The sequence below is a fragment of the Microtus pennsylvanicus genome, chromosome 7 (assembly GCF_037038515.1).
Source record: "Microtus pennsylvanicus isolate mMicPen1 chromosome 7, mMicPen1.hap1, whole genome shotgun sequence".
NCBI lineage: Eukaryota > Metazoa > Chordata > Mammalia > Rodentia > Cricetidae > Microtus > Microtus pennsylvanicus.
In genome coordinates, this window is record NC_134585.1 from 5,164,224 (window position 1) to 5,179,641 (window position 15,418).

At 47.4% G+C, this 15,418-nt stretch overlaps 1 protein-coding gene across 1 annotated transcript in view; it reads right to left on the reverse strand.

Annotated features, from left to right (window-relative positions):
• Positions 1-15,418, reverse strand: part of Slc26a8 (solute carrier family 26 member 8) — a 53,973-nt gene that overhangs the window by 20,953 nt on the left and 17,602 nt on the right. Inside the window, exons 3-8 of the mRNA XM_075978787.1 lie at positions 15,086-15,225; positions 10,264-10,380; positions 9,091-9,272; positions 6,864-7,028; positions 4,884-5,033; positions 1,297-1,379 (exon numbers count right to left, since the gene is read on the reverse strand). Of these exons, the coding sequence (XP_075834902.1) occupies positions 1,297-1,379; positions 4,884-5,033; positions 6,864-7,028; positions 9,091-9,272; positions 10,264-10,380; positions 15,086-15,225 (837 nt within the window). The remainder of the gene's footprint in view (positions 1-1,296; positions 1,380-4,883; positions 5,034-6,863; positions 7,029-9,090; positions 9,273-10,263; positions 10,381-15,085; positions 15,226-15,418) is intronic.

Below are 15,418 nucleotides of genomic sequence, written 5' to 3' on the forward strand. Positions count from 1 at the left end.
TGCCGTCCTGAGCGTGATTCCCGGGACGCGCACAGTATAAGGAGAGACCTGACTCCTGTAAATTGTCTTCTGCCCTCCAGGTGCACACTCTGGCATGCACGCTCCTCCCTCCACAGACGTAGAGAAAAAAATGTTTAAAAAGAAAGCAAGTTGCTGGGCATGGTGGTACACACACCTTTGATCCCAGTACCCAGGGAGGCAGAGCAGGACTCTGTGTAATTCACCTTCAAGTGGGTGATGGCAAAGCAACAGGTCTCCTCTGAACACAGAATCCTGTTTTCTATCAAGAACACTAGAAAATGGATCTCTCATCCCACCTCTTTTGGTTTGTTTTATTTTATTTATTTATTTATTTATTGGAGAGGGTGGTCTCAAGCAGCCCAGGCTAGCCTGGTGATTGATGTATAGCCAAAGCTAGCCTTTAACTCCTGAGCCTCCTGTCTCCCCCTCCTCCCCAAATGCTGGGATGACACACGGGCACTACATGCCTGGCTTTCTTGTTCTGCTCTTGAAAGTTAATCAGACAAGGGTGGGGCTCTGTGAGAAAAGAATCAAGGCTCTGGTGTTCTGGGCACCCAGCAGGTGTCTTAGCAGACAGGCTCTCTTATGAGAAGAGTGACAGAGGGTGACTAAAGAAGAAACAGGAGATGTGCTGGCCTGATTGTTCACAGCCTCCGTTCTACACCTGACCCCAGTTGAAACTCTGAGAATTGTACCTGTGCCAAGTATGGCCAGGGGCACCTATGACCGGGCTGTGTGCAGGGAGGCCTGGGGAGAGTGCTCAGAAGGGAAGAACAGTGCCATGAAGGTAACGTCTGTCATCCCTGCGGCCAACCTGGGCTACAAAGCAAGACCCTGTCACAGAAAAATAAAGGAAAAGCAATCTTGAAAGGTGGAATGACGCCAGTTGGCAGTGGTGGCGCACGCCTTTAATCCCAGCACTCAGGAGGCAGAGGCAGGCAGATCTCTGAGTTCGAGGCCAGCCTGGTCTACAGAGCTGAGTTCTAGGACAGACAGACCAGGGCTACACAGAGAAACCCTGTCTCAAAAAAAAAATCAGAAACAGAGTTGGGGAGATGGCTCATTGGTTAAGAGCAATGGCTGCTCTCCCAGAGGTCCTGAGTTCAATTCCCAGCAACCACATGGTGGCTCACACCATCTTTAATGAGATCCGGTGCCCACTTCTGGCCTGCAAGCATACATGCAGGAAGAACGCTATATATATAATAAATAAATAAATCTTAAAAAACAAAAACAAACAAACAAAAGAGAGGCAAGGCAAGTGAAATGACTGACCTGTATGGAATCATGTTGATCAGCATCTTGCTGTTTTCTGTAGCCATGCTTATCTTGTTCGTAAGTATGGAGAAGCCAAGAATCTGTCCGGAGTTAAAAGGAGAAGCATATGATTAAATATCATGCATTGCCTCCAGAAGTGAGGTGCAGAGGCCCCAGCATGACAGGGAGTGAAATGTGGGCCGTCCTGACATCAAAGTCAAGAGAGGCCTTATGTTTTGATTCTCCAGGCTCCTGTGGCCTGGTCTCTGATACTCGGATGGACACTGGGAAGTGCCGCAGCTTCTCTCTCCTCAGGCTTCCAGCACAGGACCCATTGCTGCATGCGTACCAAGAAGCCCAAGGCCAGCCAGCCTGGCTAATCATGACTCCAGGTTCAGTGAGTCTCTCTCAAAAGAACAAAGAGGAGGGGATGGAGAGGTGCTCACTTCCAGAGGACACAAGTTCAGTGCCTGGCACCCACATCACTGGCTCAGAAGCATCTTGTGACTGCTGTTCCAGGGGACCCAATATCCTCTTCTGGACTCTGCCGGAGCTTACACTCACATGGACATTCCCTGGGCATGCACACATAGAGGGAATTTTCTAAAAAACCTTTTAAAATTTCAAAGAAAAGTCAAGGTAGAGAGCAACAGAGGAGGAAACGTCTGGTCTACACACAGGTGTGCATACATACACACCACACACATAACACATTTTCACATTTTAAAACATAAGCATTCCGGTAGAGAATGGTACAGCCTGGGGCCTACAGTTAACAATAGTGTACTGGAGACATGAAAACTGGGAAACGATAGGTCTTAAATGTTCTCACAATGAAAAGATGATCACTGGCCATGGGCTCTGTGTCTGTCAGCTGGCCGTGGGCTCTGTGTCTGTCAGCTGGCTGTGGGCACTGTATCTGTTAGCTGGCCACGGGCTCTGTATCTGTTAGCTGGCCGTGGGCTCTGTATCTGTTAGCTGGCTGTGGGCTCTGTGTCTGTCAGCTGGCCGTGGGCTCTGTGTCTGTCAGCTGGCCACGGGCTCTGTATCTGTTAGCTGGCCACGGGCTCTGTATCTGTTAGCTGGCCGTGGGCTCTGTATCTGTTAGCTGGCCACGGGCTCTGTCTCTGTTAGCTGGCCACGGACTCTGTATCTGTTAGCTGGCTGTGGGCTCTGTGTCTGTCAGCTGGCCTTGGGCTCTGTGTCTGTCAGCTGGCTGTGGGCACTGTATCTGTTAGCTGGCATGGGGCACTGTGTCTGTTAGCTGGCCGTGGGCTCTGTATCTGTTAGCTGGCCACGGGCTCTGTCTCTGTTAGCTGGCCACGGGCTCTGTATCTGTTAGCTGGCTGTGGGCTCTGTGTCTGTCAGCTGGCCTTGGGCTCTGTGTCTGTCAGCTGGCTGTGGGCACTGTATCTGTTAGCTGGCAGTGGGCACTGTGTCTGTTAGCTGGCCGTGGGCTCTGTATCTGTTAGCTGGCCACGGGCTCTGTATCTGTTAGCTGGCCACAGGTTCTGTATCTGTTAGCTGGCTGTGGGCTCTGTGTCTGTTAGCTGGCCATGGGCTCTGTATCTGTTAGCTGGCCACGGGCACTGTATCTGTTAGCTGGCTGTGGGCTTTGTGTCTATACCCCAGAACTTGAGGGTAAGCTGAGAGTTGGATTCTAGCTAGAGCTGACTGGCAAGACCTGTTTCAAATGAAGACAAAGCAAAGGAGAGACACCTGTGTGGTGGTAGAGGCACTGACTTGACAAACCTATAACATAACATGCCAAAACCTCTCCGTGTGCAAGCAAGTATATAAAATTCCTATGGTCAAGTATGCCTGAGCAAAACCTAAATTTTTTAAAAAACCAAAACACACGACTGATTTAAAAGGTCAAAGCACTTGCTGGGTGCTAGGCTGATGACCCGAATCTAATACCCGGGGAACCCACGGTGGAAGAAGAGGGTCGACCCCACCAAACTGTTCTCTGACCTTCCCCCATGCTCTGTAGAACTTAGGTGCTTGTGTGCTCAGCTTATACATAAGAATAATAAATTAAAAAATAAAATAAAAACAAAACATGTCACAGCCGGGTTTGATAGCACGTGGCAGAAGTTCCAGCACTGGAGAAGCTGAAGCAGGGGAACTGTTATGAATTTGAGGCTAGTCTGGGCTACATAGTGAGACTCTATTTTAAAATACCAGTGAGAAGCCGGGCGGTGGTGGCGCACGCCTTTAATCCCAGCACTCGGGAGGCAGAGGCAGGCGGATCTCTGGGAGTTCGAGGCCAGCCTGGTCTACAAGAGCTAGTTCCAGGACAGGAACCAAAAGCTACAGAGAAACCCTGTCTCGAAAAATCAAAAAAAAAAAAAATACCAGTGAGAAGCCGGGCAGTGGTGGCGCAGGCCTCTAATCCCAGCACTTGGGAGGCAAAGGCAGGTGGATCTCTGTGAGTTCGAGGCCATCCTGGTCTATAAGAGCTAGTTCCAGGACAGGCTCTAAAAGCTACAGAGAAATCTTGTCTCGAAAAAAACAAAACAAAAATACCAGTGAGAAAGAGAGAGAGAGAGAGAGAGAGAGAAAGAGAGAGAGAACGAACAAGAGAGAGAACAAGAACCAGAGTCACAAAGAGAATTTTACAAGAATGGCACACATTTAAAACTGTATTTAGGGGATTGGAGAGACGGCTCAGTGGTTGGGAGCAATGGCTGCTCTTGCAGAGGACCTGTGTTTAATTCCCAGCACTCCCATGGCAGCTGGATCCTCTGTAACTCGAGGTCTAGGGGATCCAACCCCCCTTTTTTATTTTTTTGTTTTTAAAGATTTGTTTATTTATTATGTATACAACATTCCTTCCGTGTATGCTTGCAGGCCAGAAGAGGGCACCAAATCTCATTATAGATGGCTGTGAGCCACCATGTGGTTGCTGGGAATTGAACTCAGGACCTCTGGAAGAACAGTCAGTGCTCTTAACCTCTGAGCCATCTCTCCAGCCCAGATCCAACCCCCTTTTCTGACTCCTCAGGCAGAAGGCATGCATGTGCTGCCTTGCACACATGCAGTAAAACACCTATACTCAAATAAATAACTCTTCAACAGAACAAAAGCCTCTATCAGCTTTGACCTGATTTAATGTTTCCTTACAAGTCTTTTAAAGAGAGATTTATGTTACTCTTATTTTTGTGTTTGTGTGTGTGGCATATGTATGGAGGAGTGTCCGTGGAGCCAAGAGAGGACATCTGATTCCTGGAGTTGCAACTGGGAGCACAACTCAACTCTCTCTCTCTCTCTCTCTCTCTCTCTCTCTCTCTCTCTCTCTCTCTCTCTCTCTCTCTCCCTCCTTCTCCCCCTCTCTCTCAACAGGGTTTCTCTGTGTAGCTCTGGCCATCCTGGAACTCACTCTGTAGACCAGGTTGCCCTCAAACTCACAGAGATACACCTGCCTCTGCCTCCCAAGTGCTGGGGTCAAAAGTACAGCAAACACTTTTAACCATCTCCTTGCCAGTGGTTCTTCTTTTACAGTGTTATCTTTGCCCTCCTAGGTTATATGTTTTGTGCGTCTTTCAAGAGCGAGTGTCTAGAATCACTGGTGGAATTGTGGAGTCCGCCGCAGAGACACCTACCAGGAACAGCTCCATGGGGAACTCGATGGGGTAGTGGTTGAAGGAAATGCGTATGCACTTGTTGATTCTCAGAGCCACCACAGAGGTGAGGAAGAGCAGGATGCTGGTGGAGTTGGCTTTGGGGAGAGCGATGCAGTAGTTAATTATGTTCTGAAAGAAGAAAACATTGCACAGGCTTTCTTAGGGATACCGCCTGGGCTCAACGGGAACACGAAGGGCAGGAATGAGGGCTGTGTGGTTTGGGTAGTTTTTCTCCATGCTGGGGACTGAACCCATGTCACGCTGGGCAAGTGCTCTTCCACTGCACTGTGTCTCCAGCCCTCTATTTTGTTCTTTGAGACAAGGTCTCATTAAATGGCTCATGCTGGTCCTGAACTCATCTTGTAGCACAAGCAGGTTTTGAACCCGATATCCTCCTGTCTCAGCCTCCCAAGTGAGATTACAAGACTGAGCCATCAGCCTTACGTAGCTTAAAATGTTTTTTTTTAATTTTGTTTTTTAAATTGAAGAGTAGATACCTTAAAAGGCAATAATGCTAAATGAAGGGAGAATATACTTATGGTTATTATACTTCTGTCTCATTGTAAGGGAAAAGACCTGAGAATCTATTTAGGGGCTCGAGATTCCTGGCTGGCCTGGAACTTGTTATATAAAAAATGTTGGCCTCAAAATTACAGAGATTCACCTGCCTCTGCCTCCAGAGTGTAAGAGTTCTATCTGTTAACCTGCCCACTGTTATTTTTAAGGCCATGAATGCTATTTAGTTGAATTTTCGTTTCATTTTTTGCATTCATGGCCTATTTACAAACTCTGCGTATTTAGGATACAAGTCTGCTATGTGGCATGTGATAGGGAGAATAATGAAATGATGCGGGATTCCCCTCTGTATGCTATGAATATGTTTTATTACCATTGGTTAATAAAGAAGCTGCTTCGGCCTATGGTAGGGCAGAATAAAGCCATGCGGGAAACCCAAACAAAGATTGAGAGAGTAGGCAGAGTCAAGGAGACGCCATGCAGCTGCCAATGGAGAAAGACGCCACCGGAACCTTACTCGTAGGCCACAGCCTCGTGGTGATGAATAGAAATGGATTAACTGAGCCGGGCGATGGTGGCACACGCCTTTAATCCCAGCACTCGGGAGGCAGAGGCAGGCGGATCTCTGTGAGTTCGAGGCCAGCCTGGTCTACAAGAGCTAGTTCCAGGACAGGCTCCAAAGCCACAGCGAAACCCTGTCTCGAAAAACCAAAAAAAAAAAAAGAAGAAAGAAACGGATTAACCGAAGATGTTAAAGCCACCTAGGAATACGTCTAAGCTCTTGGCCAAACAGTATTATAAGTAATAGAGCTTCTGTGGGACTATTTGGGTCTGGGCGACAGGAAATGAACTAACAGTCTCTGTCTACAACTAAACAGTAACTTCCTGACAAAATTTAAATTTTTTACATTTAGTTATTATACGAGTGTGTAAGTGTGTGTGTGTGTGTGTGCATAACTTTTGGTAGTTCACTCTCTCTTTCTAGCAGGTGGGCTGCAGGGATGCAGCTTAAGTCTACATACTTGCTGGCAGTCAACTTTACCAGCTGAATCATGTCACTGACCCCATGGTCAATCTTTTTTTTGGGGGGGGAGGTGGGGGCAGGGCTTCTTTGTGTAGCTTTGGCTGTCCTGGAACTCACCCTGTTGACCAGGTTGGCTTCCAGAGATCCACCTGCCTCTGCCTCCCGAGTGCTGGAGTTAAGCGGGTGCTCACGGACAAATTTTAATGCAAACCATCTAGCTTAAAAGCTGAACTGAAGTGAGCTGCTGCTCCAGTCAGCTTCTGTAGTGGACCAAGACCCTAAATCTGCAGGAGACAGAGTTACTTCTGAGCCCCTCTTACCCTCTTGGTACAGGCAGGAGTCTGTCTACCCAGGCTCAGTTTTCTTCCTAGGCCAGAGGAGGGGTGTGTGAACTCTGGGAGAGGTTTGAGGTTACTCACGTAGAAGAAGGAGATGGGACCAGCGTGGAAACTGACCATGATCCCAAAGATGCATGTCATCTGGGCCAGTATGATGTGTAGGGCCACAGCAGCGAGGTAAGCACTGATGGCGGCCTCCGGAAGGTATGTGGCCACGAAGCCCATTCCCATCATACCCATTGACAGCTGTGGGGTGTGAAGAAAAGAAACAGATCAAAGAGACTTGGGTCATTGTGCTGGCTAGTTTTGTGTCAACTTGACACAGGCTGGAGTCATCTGAGAGGAAGGAACCTCATATGGGACTATGACCTCATAGGATCTGGTTGTAAGCCTGTAGGGCATTAGGAACCTCAATTGAGACTACGACCCCATAAAATCAGGTTGTAAGCCTGTAGGGCATTTTCTTTCTTCCCTTTTTCTATTTTAAAAAGATTTGCTTTATTTATTATATGTACATGTTTGTCTGCAGGCCTGAAGAGGGCATCAGATCTCATTACAGATGGTTGTAAGCCACCATGTGGTTGCTGGGAATTGAATTCAGGACCTCTTGGAGAGCCATCTCCCCAGCCCCTAGGGCATTTTCTTAATTAGTGATTGATGGGAAAGGGCCCAGCCCATTGTGGGTGATGTCATCCCTGGGCTGGTGGTCCTGGGTTCTATAAGAAAGCAGGCTGAGCAAGCCATGAGGAGCAAGCCAATAAACAGCAGTCCTCCATGGCCTCTGCATCAGCTCCAGCTGCCAGGTTCCTAGCCTGCTTGACTTTCTGCCTTCATATCACTTCAATAATGAACTGTTATATGGAGCGATGATGGAAATGAACCCTTTCTTCCCCAGGCTGCATTTGTCACAGTGTTTCAGCAATAGTAACCCTAATTAAGACAGCCATCAAGTCAGCAACAACATCAGCTGGACTCCCCAGGGGCCCACGACCTCTGCTCAAAACAGATTCCCAACCAAAAGACCAGGGGTGCCTTGGAGAACTCCTTAGGCTCTCCTTCCCCAGTGAAATGGGGTCCTTGAATGTTGACTCAGAGGCTCCCAGCAAGCCCCAGCCCACATTCTTCTTTTCCTTCTGAAACACTGGCAGCTGTTAGGCTCCTCCCCTAGAGCCTCTGCCCTCTAGATGGACGTGGCTCTGCGACAGAGACTGACGGTCACAAGACCCATCTTTTCCAAAGGCCTTGGGTGGGAGCCCCTCTCAACTCTGTGAGGAGCGCCGCTTTCCACAAAGGCAGAGGACCGCAAAGAGGAACTGAGAGGGAGAATGTGAGGTGGTGGTGCACACCTGGAGCTTCAGCACTCCAGAGGGGGAGGCAGAGGGTCGGGAGTTCAAGGTCATCTTTGACTATAAAGTGAGTTTTAGAACCCTGGGCTATGTGAGTCCCTGTCCCAAAACAAACAAGCAAGCAAACAAACCCAAGCACCAGATCAAACTTCCCAGTCTTGTGACTCCTGTGTATTAAGAATGGTTCAATGGGGCTGCTGTGGTGGCGCACACCTTTAATCCCAGCACTCTAGAGACACAGAGTTTGAGGCCAGCTGATCAAATACAGAGTTCCAGGACCTTATCTCAAAAAACCACCACCACCAACAACAAAAAGAACGATTCAATAGAACTTTCGTAAATCTTTGCCGTACCACTGGGTCATCTCTCCAGCCCAAGTCTCCCTTTCTTTCTTTCTTTTTATTTTTTTGGATTTTTCGAGACAGGGTTTCTCCGTAGCTTTTGGTTCCTGTCCTGGAACTAGCTCTTGTAGACCAGGCTGGCCTTGAACTCACAGAGCTCTGCCTGCCTCTGCCTCCCGAGTGCTGGGATTAAAGGCGTGCGCCACCATCGCCCGGCTTCCCTTTCTTGTACTTTAAAATTTTGCACACTTTTAGCCCTCAGAGAGGGGACAAATCACTGAGACTCTGGACACGTGAGTCTTTCACAGTTGCTGTGTGAGTTATCACTGTGACTAAACGCCCAGCAAGATGGGGCTGCCGGTACAAATGGCGCTCCCCGCACTCACGTCCTGCACAATAGGAAGCAAAGAACAGACAAGATGTGGGACTGAACAAAACTTCCAGACCTGCCTGGGAGCCAATTCCTCCATGGGCCTCTGTCTTCTAAAGGTTCTGGAGCCTTCCCAGACAGTGTCACCAGCTGGGGACCAAGTGTCCACTCACAGGAGTAGAACATTTCACATTCAAACCACAACGCACCTGTTCTTTAGTTCTTTACAAATTCAGAGATTCAGTTCCTACCTGAATAACTCCTGTCAGGAAAGTTGTGGTTGCCACCACACTCAGAGATCTGTTATAGTTTTCGTAGAAGGTTGGGAGAGAAAAGTCATCCTTGACGAACGTTCCCATGACCAGGTGGCCGTTGTTGAACGGTCTCTCCTTCAGAACGTTGATCATCAGAGCGCTCACGAGGAAGAAGGGGCCTGTGAAGGAAGTATGGGAAACATATCGCAAGCTCAGAAAACCTGAAATCATCCTTGAGAAGGAAGAGAAAGCAGGGACGAGAATTGGGGCTTCACAGGTTGGGTGGTTCAGGAGTTTCACCTCTTTGAAACATGGGCATAGAGGCTGGGATACAAGCACAGGCTGGCTGGAAGTCACTGTCAGGCTTAGCCACTGTGCCTCACCTTGAGACTAAGTTAAAGAGGGTGGAGCCAGGCATGGTGGCATACACCCTTAACCTCAGGACTTCTGAACTATGCTGGAACTGTAAAGACTATGGAGAGAGACTTAGAGAAAGACTGATGTACTTTGCACTATGGGACAGATGTGCGTTTGGGGGTTAAAACACTACACTTTGGCCTCAAATGCTCCCTAAAAGCTCATATGTTGAAGTCTTGGTGTTCATGCTACTGGAAATGGATGAAGTAGGTCCTTGAAGACATGCACTTGAGGAGTAACTCTTGTCCCCTACCCTATATGTGTGTGCATTCATAGATGTGTGTATATGTATAACCATGTACATGTTTATACATGTATGCATGTGTATGCATGTGTATGTGTGCATACATGAATGTGTCTATATTTGTGTGTGTTAATGTGTCTGTGTTTGTGTGTGCATGTGTCTGCTTGTGTGTCTGTGCATGTGTCTTGTGGGGATATCTGTGTGCATGTATATGTATGCGTGTGGGTGCATTTGTGCATGCATACAAAGATGTGTCTGTGTATTCATGTCTGTGTCTGAAGGTATGTGTGCATGTGTGTCTGTGTGTGTATATGTGCATACATGTCTCTGTGTGTGAATGTGTCTGTGCCTGTGTCTGTGTGCATGAGCCACTGTAAACCGTTCCTGTTTAAGCCCATGATCCCAAGCATTTCTTTATGGTGACTGAAAGCTAACTGGCACTGGTTGCTAAGTGACAAGTAGATAACTGACAGATCATCTAGCTCCTGTGGCTCCGGCATTGAACTCACCGATGGACATTTGATGGCATGATCCGAATATTACATAAATGACTGAAGAGCAGAAGGCAGCATAAGTGACATTGAGGGGAGGAATCAGTTGCCTTGTCAGCAAACTAAGTGTCAGGCCTGAAAAGCAAAATAACTTAATTAAGCAAAGACAGTAGCTTGGCTTTAAAAGTTACCTTAAACCGGGTAGTGGTGGCGCAGGCCTTTAATCCCAGCACTGGGGAGGCAGAGGCAGGAGAATCTCTGTGAGTTCAAGGACAGCCTGGTCTACAGAACAAATTCTAGGAGAGCCAGAGCTGTTATTCAAAGAAACTCTGTCTCGAGAAACCAGAAAAAAATTACCTCAAAATAAAATGGCTATGAATGCTTAGCCTGTGTGTAAATAGCTCCTATATTGCCGTAGTTTCCAGCATGCTTTTATAGCTTAGCTTTTGGGTTTTTGTTGTTGTTTGTTTTTGGAGACAGAGTCTCATATAGTCCAGGCTGGTTTCAAACTCACTACGTATCGGAGAGTGACTTTGAACCTCTATGATCCTCTTGTCTCCAGCTCCCGAGTGCTGGGATTATGGGTGTAAGCTGTTCTGCCAGTTTGTGAGCACTGGAGAGTGGACCCCAGAGCTTGTGAATGCCAGCAGGCACCCTACCACCCGAGCTACAAACCCTACGTCTTAGCTCTGTCATGGACTCACTGAGTGGCTGCAGCACTGACCTGGAGAGGAGACATGGTACTGAGTGCTAGCTCCAGCTTCCTGTGCCGTGCTCATCCCTCCCAGCTCCAAGGACCTGGAGGGCTGCACAGATGGCCAAGGACCTGGGTTTGGTTTCTAGCACCGAGGCTTGGCCGCAGACACCTCCTGTAACTCCAGTTCCAGGGAACTGGATGCCTTTGGCCCCTGAGGGCACCTGTACTAACATGTACACACACACACACACACACATAAATGAAGTAATAAGAGAAAAAAGGCAACCCTGGGAATCCTCCAGGACCAAAGATAGAGCTGGAGAACAAGGCAGAAGTCACACAAAAGTCACTTGATTTTGGCTTGTCAGATGCAGTCTGTCTTCTATATGGTAACCACCCCAGTGTCTTTTCTTAGTATTCCTATTCGAGGCTTCAAAAACACTTATTTATGGCTGGCCGGGTGTGCTGGTGTAGCACTGGGGAGGCACAGGTAGACAGATCTCTGAGTTCAAGGCCAACCTGGTCTGTATAGTGAGTTCCTAGTGAGAGACCTTGTCCAAAACAACACCAAACCACCAAAACGCTTATTTATTATTATGTGGTGTATGAGTGTGCACACATCTATACCACAATGTGTTTGTATGTGTGTGTATGTGTGCGAGAGAGAGAGGGTGTGTGAGAAAGAGAGTGTGTGTATGTGTATGTGTGTGTGTGCGCGCGTGTAGGTCAGAGGACAACTTCATGGAGTTGGATCTCTCCTTCAGGTTCTGAGGGTTGAACTCAGATCATCAGGCTTGCAACCTCAGGCAGTAAGCACTCTACTAGCTGAGCTATCTCCCCAGTCCCAGTCTGTGGTGGGAGATTATTTTAACTAGGCGAAGATGTGCTACATTTGTTTGTGTTTATTTGTGTAACTATGTGAAGATGTGCTGCTGTTTCACCTTGCCTGCCTAAGGAACCTGATTGGTCTAATAAAAAGCTAAATGCTAGCTGGGCGGTGGTGGCGCACGCCTTTAATCCCAGCACTCGGGAGGCAGAGGCAGGCGGATCTCTGTGAGTTCGAGACTAGCCTGGTCTACAAGAGCTAGTCCCAGGACAGGCTCCAAAACCACAGAGAAACCCTGTCTCGAAAAACCAAAAAAAAAAAAAAAAAAAAAAAAAAGCTAAATGCTAATAGCTAGGCAGGAGAGGGATAGGGGAGGCATAGGAGGAGAAATCTAAGCTCAAGGGAGAAGATGGAGGTAAGAATGAGAGAGAACGAGAGGGACAGGCCCAGGGCCAGAAGCCAGGCAGCTGCTAGCCAACCAGCTAGACATGAGAAGCAGTGAAAGTAGGGCAGAAAAGAAGAAGGACGGACGGAAGGAAGGGAGGGAGGGAGGGAGGGAGGAAAAGAGGAAGAAAGGAAGGAAGGAAGGAAAGAAGAAAGGAAGGGAAGGAGGAAGGGAGGAAGGAAGGACGAAAAGAAGGAAGGATGGAAAGAAAGGAAAGGAAGGAAGAAAAGAAGGAAGGGAGGGAGGAAAGGAAGGAGGAAGGGAAGGGCAGACGGAAGAAAAGAAAAGGGAAAAGGGGGCTGGCAAGATGGCTCAGTAGTTAAGAGCACTCTGGCTGCCTTTCCAGAAGACCCGGGTTCAAACATTCCCAGCGCCCACATGGCAGCTCACAACTGTCTGTAACTCAGTTCCAGGAAATTTGACACCTTCACACCAATAAAATAAAATAAAATAAAATAAAATAAAATAAAAAAGAAAGGAAGGAAGGAAGGTAAAAGCCCCATGGCAAAATGTGGATAAAGAGAAAGAGATGAAACAAGAGCTCAGCTAAAGCTGAGCATTCAGAACTGATAAATGTTTCCATGTCATGACGTAGGAGGCCAAAAGAAAGCCTGCTACATGTGTCACCAATTTTATCCTTTTTTTAGAGGGGGGATATTTGGAGACAGGGTTTTTCTGTTCTGGAACTTGCTCTGTAAGCAAGCTGGCCTTGAACTCAGAGATCTACCTGTCTCTTCCTGTCAAGTGCTGGGATTGAAGGTGTGTACTACCACTGCCCAGCCCCAATTTCTTTCTTAATCAACCTCTATGCATTGCAAAAAGTAGAAGCTATGCTTAAATTAGCTTATACTACCTAGTAAATTAATTATGAGGACATGAAGGACAGTCAAACTTCATGAGAAACTAGAACCAAAAGGCCATTTCCCTGCTCTTGTCTTCAGGATTTCACATTACTCTGCCTCCGGTCCCAGGATGGGCCTAAACTAGGGATGTATTCTTGTATATATCTCCTGGTCCACAGACATACAAATTCTTCGAGATTTTACATACGTTTCATGAAAACTCCTGAGGCATATTTACTGAGCATATATTGGCAAACTTTGCCAGGTGGATATGGTCAGTAAAAGACTTGGGGGGGGCCCAGGTTAGGCCCTAAGTCAACCTCCAACATGACCACGTGGGAACCATGACTAGTGGGAGCCAATGGTAAGGAAACCCAGCCTCTTCACAGTGATGGTCACATCTGGTCTTCGGAGATGGAATAACGGTGGAACATCAGTGCTACCAGAAGTATTGGCATGGTAAAAAATGAGCCCTGATAGCACGCTCCATCTGCAGGGAGCCTGGGGATGCCCTGGTTGGGGGCTTCTCTGAACACAGGGACTCCTCAGACTTGGTTTGTCACTCACTTTTGGGGGTTCTAGAAACGACACTTCAGGGACTGTTAAGACAGTGGCTGGCTCCAGGAGCCCAGTGCCCAGCAACAGAGGAACAGATAAGGAAACTGTGGCGTAGCTACAGGGGAGTCCCCGGCCATCGAGAGTGAAGTTGTGTCATCTGCAGGAAAATGGAGGTCATCAGAGGAAGTGAACTATTTGTGTCTCAGAAACACAGATATGGGATATCTATTATCGCATGTGGTTCCTAGGTCTTATATAGGCACATGAAATCATGACTGTACATATAACATGTAAGTACAGTAAAACCGTCTAGGAGAACAGGGGACTAAGAGGCAAAAACGGAGGAGGATGAGGAGATGTGCCGTCATGTTCGATGCATAGCATATACTTAAATCAAAGGTCTGTGTAACATACTATCACGTATAATCAATATACACAACGAAAAAAAGAGAAAATGGAAATTTCTTTAAACACATAGCTAACAAAAAACAGTTGTAGAACCCTTAATAAATTAAACATATTTTCTGTGTGTGTGTGTTAAAAAAAAAAAAAGGTTAAAAAAAGGAGGTATGTGTGATGGCTGAGGGCATAATATCAAGCCTGAAGACCTAAATTTGATTTCTGGGACCCATGTCATGGTGGAAGGCGAAAACAGACCCCCCCTCAAGCCATTCCCTGACCTCTACATACACACAATAAATAAATAAATGTTAAGAAAGTAAGAAAAAAAAAGCTGGTTGTAGTGGCTAACGCCGGTAGGATTTGCTGAAGGAGGCAGAGGCAGGAGGATCATGAGTTCGAGGCCAGCCTGGGCTACACATAAAAAAAAAGAAAGTAAAAAAAATAGTTGTGCCTGGTAGCGCAGCCCTTTAACTCCAGCACTAAGGAGACAGAAGCAGGCAGCTCTCTGTGAGACAGAGGCCAGCCTCCATCATGAAACTGTCACAAAAATAAACAGACAAAAGAGTTACTGATTCCTATTTGGAGTCGAGATTTTGTTTGTTTCTCGATAAATTCTCGAGTAGGCGTATCCCCACCTTTTGGTGCTGGGGCTGCAGGTGAGCTCTGCTGCTGGGTGGAAAGGAGCTTTCTACAGCCCGGTGAGACCTTGGGGTCTCTCATCCCCTGCTGGAGAGACAGGTGCCCTGTTCCTTAGCGCTCATCTTTTCCGAAGGAAAATTAACACCTGCGGAGATCTTCTGTCATCACGAGTGTGAAACCCCCCAGGGGCAGAAAATGACCAGGAGTGGGGATTGCAAATTCTGTGGGAAGTGTTCATGGGTCTCAATTCAATCACATCTTTTGGAACCACCTGGAGGGGTTAGAGACCTGGGGATTACAGGGAGAAATGATGACAGTAAGAACGCCACTCCTGTGTTTCCCTTCTGTTCATCCAGCAGAACTGCTTGCTCCCGAAAGTTGTTGAGGTCTAGGAGATCAGCTTTGGTAAGAAGGCTTTGGATTGCCCTTACCTTGGGGAACTTGAACAAGACCAACACTTAAACCAGCAAGTAAGTCTCCAAGAAGCCAGTCCTTGAATCGATACAAACACATCCACTCTAGGAAGGGAAAGACCGTAAGCATGCATCGTAGGAACTTGTGCCATGAGCAGCTGGGGAAAAGAAGAACAGAGACTCAATTAGGTTCTCCGGAGAGAATCCCCTGGCCAAGTAAAGACACAGGATGCAACCCTCATTCCCTTATAGTGCAGTTTCTTTCTTATCAGCACGGCTGACATTTTAACATATTGGACCAAAATATTCTTTGTTGTGAGACTGATTGTTCCATGTGTTTCAGGATGTTTA